We start from the raw sequence: 13,545 nt of genomic DNA, 5'->3' as shown, positions 1-13,545 counted from the left end.
TAAAAATTCGGGAAAATGTAATTCCAGGGAAATCTAAAGGCATGTAACCCCTTTAAAGAATTGTTCACCTTTGATTTAACTTTTATTATGATGTAGAGAGCATACCTCCCAACTTTCCCGTTTTTAGAGGGGCAGTCCTTCTTTTGATGGCTCATCCTGCAGTCCCTCGTTTGAAATGGAAAGTACCGCTCTCTGCACTGAACCGCCAGAGAAAGAAACAAAGTTTCTAACTTAATTGGTTTTTGGCCCAGAATAGCCACAGCTGCATATAAGATACTTCTGTAACAATTTCGAGATAAGCAAATAAGTAATTGTAACAATATAAGATAACAGGTCTCTTGGGAGAAGTTAGGGCAATTCACCTTCATTAGCAAAACTGTAATAACTGAAAAGAAACACAGAAATATGTTCAAACTTTCATAACCTGCCAAATTTTGAAAAATGAACATCATAACTAGGGGTGTGGCCACAAAAATGGGAGTGGTCAAAAATGCTTCGCCGTGCTATGTGCACCGACTTTTTTGTCACTCTTTTTATTTCCAAAATGTTGGAAGGTATGGTAGAGAGTGATATTCTGAGACTATTTTAATTGGTTTTATTTTTTATTCTGAGTTATTTAGCTTTTTATTCAGCAGTTCTTCAATTTGCATTATGAACAATCTGGTAGCTAGGGTACAAATTACCCTAGCAACCATCCATCAATTTGAATAAGAGACCGGAATATGAATAGGAAACGACATTACTAGAAAGATGAGCAATAAAAAGTAGCAGTAATAATAAATGTGTAGCCTTTCAGAGCATTTGCTAAAAGATGGAAAAAGTCAGAAGAAAAAGGCAAATAATTATAAAACTATCAAAAATAAATAATGAAAACAAATGTAAAAGTTGCTTAGAATTGGCCATTGTATTACATACTAAAAGTTTACTTAAAGGTGACCCACCCCTTAATTTATAAATCTTATAATGGCAACTAAAGGTGGCCATACACTGAGAGATCCGCTCGTTTGGCGATATCGGGCTGATCCGATCGTGGGCCCTAGGGCATCAAAATACAGATGCGGCCGCGATCCATCGAGATTTTTAGTCCAGGCATTGATAAGGGAAGCCCGTCAGAGGGCCCCATACACAGGCTAATAAGCTGCCGACTCAGTCCTCTGTCGGCAGCTTTTATCGGGCCCGTGTACGGCCACCTTAAAGGTGGCCATAGATGCAAAGATCCGCTCGTTTGCCGATGTTGCCAAACGAGCGGATCTTTCCCCGATATGCCATTAACAGGCATGGCTATATCGGGCGTAATCTGATTGTTCGGCCGTATGGCCGAACGATGAGATTACGATGTGCTATGAGCTCCGGCGGGATCGGTCGGGTCAAAATCAAACCTGACTGATCGACCAAACGACCGATCTCCGCCGGGCGAAAGATGTCGGCACACGCCACACACGATCCGAAAATCGTACGAATCCTCGATTCGTACGATCGGATCTGTGTGTCTATGGCCACCTTAAGGCTTTTCGTGGTTTAAGCAGAGAATAGATTTTGTATGAATAGACATAGAGGGATAACAACATAGGAAACTGAATATATTATGTTTATATTTAAACCTCATTGTTACAGTGCTCTGTTGCTTATAAATGCATAAAATCTTTGTATATTGCAGGTCTGTGACAGACAAAGCAGTGATCCTACACGGCTGTACCACGTATATCAGACAATAACAGCAGGGCATTCAGTCAGGAAAAAAAAAAAACTGGAAAAGTGCCAATACTGTCAAATTCATCATTTAGGCCGCAAATCTTGCGTTCCAGACCTCGTTGGAGAGCTGTCAAGCAATGCCACACTCTTATTGGTTGACCGATTATGAGTCTTTTTGTATTGGTTCTAAGAGAAGGCGTGGCAAATGCTGGAGGCGAAATAGGATGAAGCATTTCACAGGACTCAAGGGAAGCCTGGCCAAATAAATGCCTGATTAAATTCTGTCGATTTCTTACGATTTGCGAACACATTCTCTCGTTTGAAATAACGTATAGACATGTAATTGATAGTTATTCGTCATGCTCTTAATTGGAATGTTATTGTATACTCGCACGGTCTAGTATAGGGATTCAGGCGGCAGGGACAGCCTTACATGTGCTGCCGGCTCAGTAGTGGGTATTGCGTGAGATCCTGGTGCGGGCCGGTGTAGTGAATCGAGAACCATGCCGACTGTCAGCGTAAAGAGGGATCTGCTGTATCATTCCTTGGGTCGCACTTACAGTAAGTCGTCGGTACATAGGGCGCATACATGTTTAATTCCCATAGTCCTCAGCCAGCTGGAAACGTCTCATCCAGCAGCAACAAGACTTTCAGAGACCAAAGCTGAACACCCAGTTATTATAGGGGTGGTTCACCTCTAAGTTAACTTTTAGTATGTTGTAGAATGGCTTAGTCTAAGCAACTTTTAAATTGCTATTTATTATTTTTAATCGTTTTTGTATTCTTCTTAAAACAGTTTCCAGCTTTCAAATGGGGGTCACTGACCCCATCTAAAAACTAAAAGCACTGTAAGGCCAGAGACCTGGCGACAAATCTCCTCTTCTACGGGGCGACTAATCTCCCCAAACTGCCTCCCGCCGTGGAAGGCAGTTCGGGGAGATTAGTCGCCCCGAAGAAGGGGAGATTTGTCACTGGACGACTAACCTCCCCGAATCTGAGCGTGTGTCTCCGCCCTAAAGCTACAAATGTATTGTTATTGCTACTTTATATTACTCATCTTTCTATTCAGACCTCTCCTATTCATATTCCAGTCTCTTATTCAAATCAATGCAAGGTTGCTAGGGTCATTCAGATTTTATCACAATTCGAGTATAGAGAAGTTACATCTTTCAAAGGCCTATGTATGAACAAATTAATTAAATCTTACTTGAGTTAGATGCACTTAAATCAATGTATCCGCTCTGTTCACCTCCAGTTAACCAGTTAACCAGTTCAGGTGCTATAGATTGTTAGCATAATAAAACTTAGCTTTTATTGGCATTTAAATAAAAGACATGTTGCTCACAACACAAAACGCACTGCTGATATGACATTCCAGTAGTATTGGACCATACACATACATAAAAAAACATCTATAAGTAGATCAACAGAGCATAAGTTAAACTTCACTTTAGCTCACAAATCAATTTGGTATTCCAAGGGTGTGTGGAACACTTATCATTTATTTTTAAATTAATTCCCCCTCCGTGCTTCAGTACCTATTTCACAAATTAACTGTAGCCAAAGTCAGACCGCCATTAGTGCTACAAGTCAAAGCCACAGCCACCCTTCCCTCCCTTCCATTTGCCCCCAGTGCTGTTCTGCCTGTCTATGTAGGGAGCAAGTGGGAGCTGATCCCCCACCGTCCACCTATGCTGCCCAGGCATAGGGTAATTCAGACCCTAGCAACCAGATTGCTATAGTTGCAAACTGGAGAGCTGCTAAATAAAAAGCTAAATAACTCAAAAACAAAATAAAAAAATTCAAACCAATTGCAAATTGTTTATCCATGTTTATTTACATTGTCTTGTGCTATTGGGGTCTGCAAATGTAAAAGAGTACAATGGAACCTTAACTGGATCAATATAATTTTTTTCAGCTGATGAAGAATTTGATGAACTCTGCTTTCAATTTGGCCTTGAGTTGGATGAAATTGTAAGTATGGTGGTTCCAGACAGGGTTACACTAGTTTACTCTCTACATGATGATCTTGTCTGATACACTGAAATGTTTGCTCTGCACTTCTGCCTAGGGGATTTTAGATATGCATGTTTGGCCAAGTCATGATTATGGTCATGTTCCACTTATACTGGCTGATCATTCAGTGTCACAGAGGGTTGTATATCAGGGACACCAGCCTATGTTCAGTTATGCACATGCCTTATTAAGGAGAAAGACTCAGCAAAATAATCTTGCTGCCACTGCTATAAAATTTTTACAGCGTTTTACAAAGGTTGTACATTTTCCTTTTGTTTTAGAGGTTGTACATTAATCATCCTGTGCCCCAGTGGAGCTTACAGTCTATGCCCCTATCACAATCAAGCACACTATGGGGAAGTTTATCAAGAGTCAATTAACCTGCTTGTGTGTTTTTATAGTGTGGGTGGGAAAACTGCCGCAAACATGGGAAGAGCACACAGAGTCCTTGCAGATCACGCACAGAGCTACATGGAACAGTGTTAAAAGTGTTGGACTGGCCCACTGGGATATCAGGAAAACTCCCGGTGGGCCCAGGTGTCAGTGGGCCCTCGTGCTGATAAACATTTGGCCTATTTTATGGCCATTCCCAATTTCTATGAGAAAAAAGAGACGAAATACATGAAATAATAGATTGTAGTATATAAAGAAAAGCGACAAGGAGAATAGAGGTTCAGTGAGGAAAGGAAGAATAATAGTACTGTGAGTGGGCCCCTGGTCTAAGGTTTTTGGGTGAGCCCCTGTCTGACACTGTCTAACCATTCAGTCACTGGCTTTGTAGCATAGTTTTAATATTTTGTGTGTTGGCCCACCCAGTAAGTGCACAGGCTGTCGCGCTAACACATTTAGAGCCACCAACTGTGTTGCCTGTTAACATCTGCCACAAAGCCTATATAAGTTAGATTGTAAGCTCTACAGGACAGAAAACCTCTTTCCTGCTGTGTCTTTTACCACATGACAATTAATCTCTGTATATTTATACTTATTTATTGTACAGTGCTGGATATCCATGTAGCACTTTATAAAGTAATACATACAAGTGTAGAAAGCCACCTTAGTTTGTTTTATTAACAACGTTGCAAGGTAATTCAGTTATTCATAAAGAGTTGTGTCTTCTTTTTTTTTTTTTCCGTCTATGATAAATGTTCACTATCGCAGGCCACAAAATGTCCCTTGTGTTCTCACCCGCTAAGATTCAAATGGCCGGTGGTGAAACATACTTCGCATGTAGGTGCCTAAAGTTTCTTTGTGAATTTCCTTCCCCTTAAACTAGCCCTCAAGTTTAATAGGGAAGTTCACCTTAAACCAGAGCCCAGTATACTACTAAGGACAGATAAAGTAGTATTGGACTCTAGGAAAAACCACACTGCTCCACTTTCAAATTGCACAAGTGCACTTCACTTGCTATCCCTATTATTTAAATAATTTGTGCATGCACAGTGTTCAGTTACATCATAATGTTTAATCATAGACTTTTCTCAATGAAGAAACCTACCAATGAAGTTAAGTGTGCAGTAATATTCACTCTCTGTCTTTGCCATGTGTTTCTTTCTGTTATAGACCTCAGAACGTGAGATTATCAGCAAGGAAAAGGGCGATGTAAAGGCAGAAGGGGCCTCAGATGTTGTTCTCTTTAAGATTGATGTACCTGCCAACCGCTATGACCTTCTGTGCATAGAGGGGCTGGTGCGGGGGCTACAAGTCTTCAAAGAAAGGTAACTTTATTATATGCAGTATTGCTGGGGAACGGAAGCCCTGTCTGCAAAAGAGGCAAAAGATGCTTCTTTTTTGCCAATGTACTAAAACCTGCTACTGTCAAGGCTGTGTTTAGATATATCTGGACTCTTCTCTAAGGGAGGAAAAAATCAGTGGGAGGCTGGGAGTAGCTATTTATCAACTGCTAGAAGGCAAATTGGGCAACCTTAAAATTATATAGCAATTGTTATGATGGGTTCATCCCAGGGAACAATGTCCTTTCTGCCCTACCCTAAAACCAGCCCTGACCAATGTATAGGGATAAAATGGCATTAAGTGATCAGTATTCATCCTTTCACATTATTATTATTATAAAGGGGTTGTTCACCTTTGAGTTAATTTTTTGTTTAATATTGAAAGTAATATTCTGAGGCAATCTGCAGTTGGTTTTCATTTTTATTATTTGTGGTTTTTGAGTTATTTAGCTTTTTATTCAGCAGCTCTCCAGTTTGTTATTTCAGCGGTTTGGTTGCTAGAGTCCAAATTCCCCTAGCAGCCATGCACTGATTTGAATAAGAGACTGGAATATGAATAGGAGAGGGCCGGAATAGAAATGTGACTAAAAACAGTAGCAATATCAAAAAATGTGTAGCCTTACAGAGCATTTGTTTTTAGATGGGGTCAGTGACTCCCATTTGTGAGCTGGAGAAATGCAGAAGAAGAAGGCAAACAATTAAAAAAATGACAAAAAATAAATAATGAAGGCCAATTGAAAAGTTGCTTACAATTGGCCACCCTATAACATACTAAAAGCTAACTTATAGATGAACCACCCCTTTAACATGTATTTATAAAACGACAACATATTCCACAGTGTTGTATTAGAAATGAGTGTATACATTAAACATACATAAAAACACGCAAAAACCACCAAAACCACTCTTGCGGAAGCTCAAGTGGTTCTGACTCTGTATAGCAGGCATAGGATTAGTAAATCTGGAAAATATTCCCTCTTAATTGGCAGTATTTACTTTCACTTATTTATTTTTAAATATGTGCTAGACCATATGGCTATTGATTACTATGACTAGTATTATTTATCTGTATTTGTTTGTTTATTAAAACGAGCAGAGTTTGCCATTTAACTTGCTGGAAAAAATATCTTTAAAAGAGATTCATATAACAAATGAAAGAGTGCCCTCCTGTGACCAAACAGCCATTAAACGTGGTAAAATCCTTACTCGACTTTGCAACCATAGCCTTTAAAGGAAGCATCACTCAAGTTTAGGATTACTTTGTAATACATAGAAAGATCAGGCCTTGTGCAAACTGCATCCTACTCTATTTTAGTAAAATCCCACAGAATGTTTATATATCATTTCACTGAGAAAATATATTTTTAATATCTAAATCAGTTGTTAATTAATGACTTTTTTTTCTTAGGCGGTTAGTTGCCATCTTTCCAGTTTACACTTTTAAGTGAATACTTAACTGATATTTTATGAAATTTGCTTTTGCAGATTAGAGGCACCAAGGTATAAGAGGGTCACCCCACCAGATCAAGGGCTGCAGAGACTCTTCATCACAGAGGAGGTACACTCCTTTTTACTCATGGATGTTTAAACAGTGCTATAGCTTTTGTATTCGTGTTTCACCGTTGTGTTTATCCTGCTGAAAATTGCGTTTTGGTTCTTTTTTGCATTTTTGAAAATTGCTTCAGGTTCTCTTGCAGTAGTCCCCTATACTGTGTAGACATTGAACAGCACCATCAATTCTTGAGTAGTTTAAAAAGCCTTTATTTGTGCTTTTGTGGGCATTACCGCAACGTTTCAGGCCATGCGGCCTTTTATCAAGCTATACTATCCAGTCTTCCTTTTAGTTTGACAAGATGCCCAACCTCTGTTGATAAAAACAAACCTTAGCATTGTCCTACCACCATATTTAACTTTAGTTACATAGTTAAATTGGGTTGAAAAAAGACAGTCCATCAAGTTCAACCCCTCCAAATGAAAACCCAGCATCCATACACACACCCCTCCCTACTTTTAATTAAAATTCTATATACCCATACCTATATTAACTATAGAGTTTAGTATCACAATAGCCTTTAATATTATGTCTGTCCAAAAAATCATCCAAGCCATTCTTAAAGGCATTAACTGAATCAGCCATCACAACATCACCCGGCAGTGCATTCCACAACCTCACTGTCCTGACTGTGAAGAACCCCCTACGTTGCTTCAAATGAAAGTTCTTTTCTTCTAGTCTAAAGGGGTGGCCTCTGGTACGGTGATCCACTTTATGGGTAAAAAGGTCCCCTGCCATTTGTCTATAATGTCCTCTAAAGTACTTGTAAAGTGTAATCATGTCTCCTCGCAAGCGCCTTTTTTCCAGAGAAAACAACCCCAACCTTGACAGTCTACCCTCATAATTTAAGTCTTCCGTCCCTCTAACGAATTTAGTTGCACGTCTCTGCACTCTCTCCAGCTCATTTATATCCCTCTTAAGGACTGGAGTCCAAAACTGAACTGCATACTCCAGATGAGGCCTTACCAGGGACCTATAAAGAGGCATAATTATGTTTTTATCCCTTGAGTTAATGCCCTTTTTTATGCAAGACAGAACTTTATTTGCTTTAGTAGCCACAGAATGACACTGCCCAGAATTAGACAACGTGTTATCTACAAAGACCCCTAGATCCTTTTCATTTAAGGAAACTCCCAACACATTGCCATTTAGTGTATAACTTGCATTTATATTATTTTTGCCAAAGTGCATAACCTTGCATTTATCAACATTGAACCTCATTTTCCAGTTTGCTGCCCAGTTTTCCAGTTATGTTTTTTGTTTTTTTTGAGTTGTCAACTGTGCAACACAAGTTCTCATCTGACCACAAAGCCTTTTCCCACATTTCAGATTTTTGGCAAACGCGAGATGTGCTTTCACATCATTCTTAGTAATGGCTTACACCACACTCTACTACAGGCTAGTGTTATGCAGAGCTCTAGATATGGTTGACTGGTGCACCTCTACGCCAATCTCAGCTACTCAAATCTCTTCTCAGTTTTAAGCAGAGGAACATCAGAAGAGTCTTCTCTTCTCAGTAATTTTTGTACTGCCGGATGGACAGAAGCTATTTTGAAAATGTTTTAATTTGTTCTGAGGGTTTCGATTCCCATTACCTGGGACAACTGAAACATTACTTAGACCTTATATTGGTTACTTTGATTCTGCCTATTGCACAATCAATATCTGTATTTATTAGATAAGACTTACTTATTTGTCAGTAGGAATAGATTTTTCACCCTTCATCGTGTTTTGTCCTCTAGACTGCTGTAGTTCGTCCTCATGCAGTGGCTGCAGTACTCCGGAACATTACATTTACTCAGGAACGATATGAGAGCTTCATTGATCTGCAGGAGAAGCTTCACCAGAACATCTGCAGGTATCTACTACTTCTACAGATAACTGCTTTTTATAGCTGGTTTGTATGCATATATGTGTGTATACATGTATCACATTTCTACACACCCATGTAAATATATACATGAAAATGTTGTCGCCATGCTGGGGATAGCAGTGCATATCAGTCCTTGTAAGATTGACATTATTTTGTGTTTAACAGACGAAGAACGTTGGTGGCAATTGGCACACATGATCTGGACACCATCTCTGGCCCATTTGTGTACACAGCTAAGCCACCTGCAAGTATCAAGTTTAAGGCCCTGAACCAAAACAAGGAATTGACAGCCCCTGAGCTGATGGATCTGTACAGAGTAAGTGCCAAGCCTTAATGTCATGTAATGCTGTATGGGAATGCTAGAATTTGCATTTTACAGCTGGTGGACCATAGCCTCTAATACAAAATGCTCAATCGTCTTTCATTATCTTCAGTATTTTAGTTTTTCTCTTAGGGGATGCACATATGAATATAACCTTAATAGAGGCTGCACCTGTGATGGAGACTAATTGGAGACTAATTTTTTTCAGCCTTTGCAATCCTGCATAGAGTTTTAACTTATGGTGTGTTTGGAACAAGTAGTAGTGGTTCTATAGGCTTACAATTAACCTTATTTAACCATAATTTACAATGCAACTGATGGTAGCTACTGTTAATAGTGGCTTGATTCACTTTTTGTATGCCTAAAGGGAAAAGCATATTTTATTAAGAATCAGCATTAACTATTTTTCCTTAAATTCATGAGGAATAGAGGAGGAGCTGCTCTTACACTAACCATTGCTGTGGCTTTCCATAAATTTCAATAAAAGCAGCGACCCTTCACAGAGACCAGCGACATGGCATATGCCATTTAAATATTAATATTAAGCTTTAAACCAGTTCTCTGTGTATTTTAGATCAGACAGCAGTGATGTGGTGATAAATTGATGAATTTAAATACAGGCCCTTGGTAGCACTTCATGATTTCAATTAGCATAGGGCTTTGGAGTCGGTACATAACTGCTTCGACTCCGACTCCTCATTTTATGTTACCGCGACTCCAACACTGGCTCAGGCTCCTCTGTTTTAAAGGAACAATAACTCCAAAAAGCTGAAAATGTATCAAAGTAATTAAAATATAATGTACCGGTACTGTAGCTGTGCACTGGTAAAATGAGTGTGTTTGCTTCAGAAAGACTACTATAGTTTATATAAACAAGCTGGCGTGCAGCCATGGGGCAGCTCTTCAAGGTGGAAAAAGGCACAGGTTACATAGCACATAACAGATAAGCTCTGCCCAATACAATGGTCTTTTATCTGCTATTTGCTATGTAACCTGTGCAAGCACACAGTTTTTACCAGTGAATGCTAACAGTATATTATATGTTATTTACTTTAAAATGCTTTAATTTTTTGATGTTACTGTTCCTTTAATGTACTTATGTATTTTCCATGTTGATAGAAAGACGTTAAGTACACAACATACAAGGCATTTAAGTAATTCTAAACAAAAATCAAAATTTTGGTTTACTACATAAACCAAAAACAATTGGAAAACCTTAAACAACTTGCATATTAATTGAACATGACGTATAACTGTAGAATAGCTGTTAAATACAATCCAAAATTAACTAAAGTATTGTTCTTAGAAACAGAATTACTTCTGCCATATCCTCCTTCATAGAAACTCTGATTTGATTGTTTTCAGTATTTGTATTTAAGGTTATTAGTAGTCTGTACATTTTTGGCTGCTCCGACTCCAGATACTCAAAATTGCTCCCGATTCCACAGTCTTCCCTCAGTAAAGGGTCATGTGTCTCAGCACAGGATACGCACAGTTAGTTATAAGGGGGTTATGTACTAAGAGCACACATGCAATTCTGCCAGGATATGCTAAGATGACAAAAATTTTTTTATTTATGGCAGTGCTACACTAAACATTAGCTTATAGCTCTTGAGAATCTAGTGAAAGTGTAGGAACTTGCACAGTCTTGAATACTGCATAGAATTAATATTAAAATTGGTGTATAGAATATAAGTGTCATACTTACAATTGCTTGTGTGTCCTGTCTGGCACAGCACAATAAACTTATCATGTGTCCTCCCCAGACTGACAGCCATATGAAGCACTACCTGCACATCATTGAGGATAAGCCTGTATACCCAGCAATCTATGACCGTAACGGAGTGTTGTTGTCCATGCCACCGATCATCAACGGTTAGAAAGCAGAATCTTTATTTGCAATGCTAAGGTTGAATGTACTGTGTATAGTAATCTGGAATGGGTGTTTTATTTTTGGGCTATCCAGGAATGACTGAGCAGACCTTTACTATTGATCTGTTATTGCAAACATGTTGCTTTCGGTCTATAGCACATCCACTTTTTCATCATTCAGCTGTGCTTGTATATCTACATTGATAAAAAGGAATGTACCAATGGGTTTGCTGTATCTTTTTTGTGTCTAGGGGATCATTCAAGAATCACCTTAAACACTCGCAATGTTTTCATTGAATGCACTGCAACTGATTTGACAAAGGTAATGTCTAGCTGTGGCTGGTTCAGCTCAGATCCCTGTGATATGGTTCCTGCCAGCATCAGCGATGCATTCTTATGGATATTGCAATTAAAAATGTGATTTTATTTCACAGGCCAAAATAGTCCTGGATATGATGGTCACCATGTTCAGTGAATACTGTGCTGAACCCTTCACGTGAGTAAATTGCAGCAGAAACATGGAGTAATGGCAGTAAACAAGTAGCTGGTATTTATAAATGACTTGTGTGCTCTCGCTTTGCAGTGTAGAGGCAGCAGAGGTTATTCGGCCAGATGGATCGAGTTGTATTTACCCAGTAAGTTGCCTACTGTTAAGTTTCATACCCACTCCACCTTTATTTATGTTTAAAATAACCATTTTTTATATGCACCATATCAAATAATTGCTACTTAGTTGAAAAAAGATTGGAGACCATACATTATACTTAATGCTTTCTAAATCATCCCAGTAAATGGCAGTGCCCAGCTAAATATTGCTCCTAGTCGCATTGAATATTGCGATATATATTATGGCTGTTAAATCTAACTTGATACTTCTAGACTGTCATGGAAACAGGAGTATACTGTATATAATTAACTACAAGGAAAACATCAACTCCAGCAATTGCTAAATCTGTCCAACATAGCAAAAAGTCTACTCTGTTTCTAATAGGAGATACATTGATTAATATAAATTTATATTTATTTATTAATATTTGCTCAGCAAATGGCCTGGACCTTTTTTAATTGGAATGTTCTTAAATGTATTTTTAAGACTTTTTTTTCGACCTTTATACGCCCGTGCTTCATTTTCTTGCTTTTAATCATTTTGCTAATGAATTTCGGTACAGGTTTGGGAACCATTATCTGGAAACCTTTTATCCAGAAAGCTCCAAATTATGGAAAGGCCAACTCCCACAAACCCCATTTTTAGGCATATAATTCAGATTTTTAAAAATGATTTCCTTTTTCCCTAATAATAAAACAGGACCTTATACTAACTTGTAACTTGGATGTAAAAAATCCTTATTGGAGGTAAAACAATCCCATTGGTTTTGCTTCATATTTAAATTAAATTTTAGTATACTTAAAGTATGGTGATCCAAATTCTGGAAAGATCCTTTATCGGGAATGCCCCAGGTCCTGAGCATTCTGGATAACAGGTCCCATACCTGTACCACCTTTTAATGAGTTTCTATTGTGCTTACTTATATCTAATTATCTAAGTATATTAAAGTGGTACATGTATATAAATAGAACTGTTTTGTGAAATGTTTTTAAATTAGTAGGTGACCAGCCACTATTTACAATATTGTGTCAGAAAACAAAAAAAGAAAGCACCAAGCACTTTGCATAATTGCCTTCTGAATATGTCAATGTGTCTACTGCCTAGCCTGGTAAAGGTTTAGTGACTTAAATGTTCTGTAGGCTATAGCCCTTTAAATAAATCATATTTCCTATGGCTAGTAGTTATTTTATACTGTTAAATTGTAAGGCACATAATTAGTGTGTGCATTGGCAGTTTATTATGTTTTATTTTGATCAAAGGAACTGGCGTACAGGAAGGAAACCGTTCCTGCTGAGAAAATGAACTCTAAAATTGGAATCAGGTGAGGGACATTGTACAATGTGCTTTTGGGACCTGTTTGATGCTCTGCTCAGGTGCCACAGAACTGGTAGTCTACTGGTTGGATTACATAGACAGTTTAGGCCTGTCAATGACATAAATGGTATTCTTATACAGTAGTAATACTCTTATGTAGTGCTTACTGTACATTTTCACTGCAATTTAAAGAGATGATGCATCATTTACATCTGTCCCTGCACCACATGAGCTTACAATCTAAGATCTCTATCACATTCACGCACAGTGGTCAGTTTTTATCAGGAATGTGGGAGAAAACCAGAGCAAACGAACCACAGAGTTCCTCTTTCCCCCTCCTCTCCTGTTGCGTCTGCATGTAGATTTTTTCAATGAACACGATACTATCCAGGGAAAGCTTTTGGATGGGGTAAGACAGTATAATCTTCTATCACTAGTATTGCCTGCTAATGCCATGTAAACATTAAGCGTGGTTATTGTATAATAATTGTTTTGTATAGGTTCTGGGTTGTTTTTATATCGGTTGGTGTTTTCACTTGGGTTTTTCACTTGATTTAGTCATTAGAG

The 13,545-nt window shown here is 38.4% G+C and overlaps 1 protein-coding gene across 1 annotated transcript in view; it reads left to right on the top strand.

Annotated features, from left to right (window-relative positions):
- Positions 1-2,063: 2,063 nt before the first annotated feature.
- The window catches only part of farsb.L (phenylalanyl-tRNA synthetase subunit beta L homeolog), a 32,492-nt gene continuing 21,010 nt past the window's right edge, over positions 2,064-13,545 (top strand). The window contains 11 exon segments of the mRNA NM_001087110.1: positions 2,064-2,253; positions 3,611-3,666; positions 5,269-5,423; positions 6,924-6,996; positions 8,733-8,848; positions 9,029-9,179; positions 10,952-11,060; positions 11,309-11,379; positions 11,492-11,553; positions 11,641-11,692; positions 12,924-12,985. Coding sequence (NP_001080579.1) covers positions 2,196-2,253; positions 3,611-3,666; positions 5,269-5,423; positions 6,924-6,996; positions 8,733-8,848; positions 9,029-9,179; positions 10,952-11,060; positions 11,309-11,379; positions 11,492-11,553; positions 11,641-11,692; positions 12,924-12,985 — 965 coding nt within the window. The 5' untranslated portion in view covers positions 2,064-2,195.

This window comes from Xenopus laevis, chromosome 5L (assembly GCF_017654675.1).
Source record: "Xenopus laevis strain J_2021 chromosome 5L, Xenopus_laevis_v10.1, whole genome shotgun sequence".
NCBI lineage: Eukaryota > Metazoa > Chordata > Amphibia > Anura > Pipidae > Xenopus > Xenopus laevis.
This window is presented reverse-complemented; position numbering and strand designations above follow the sequence as displayed.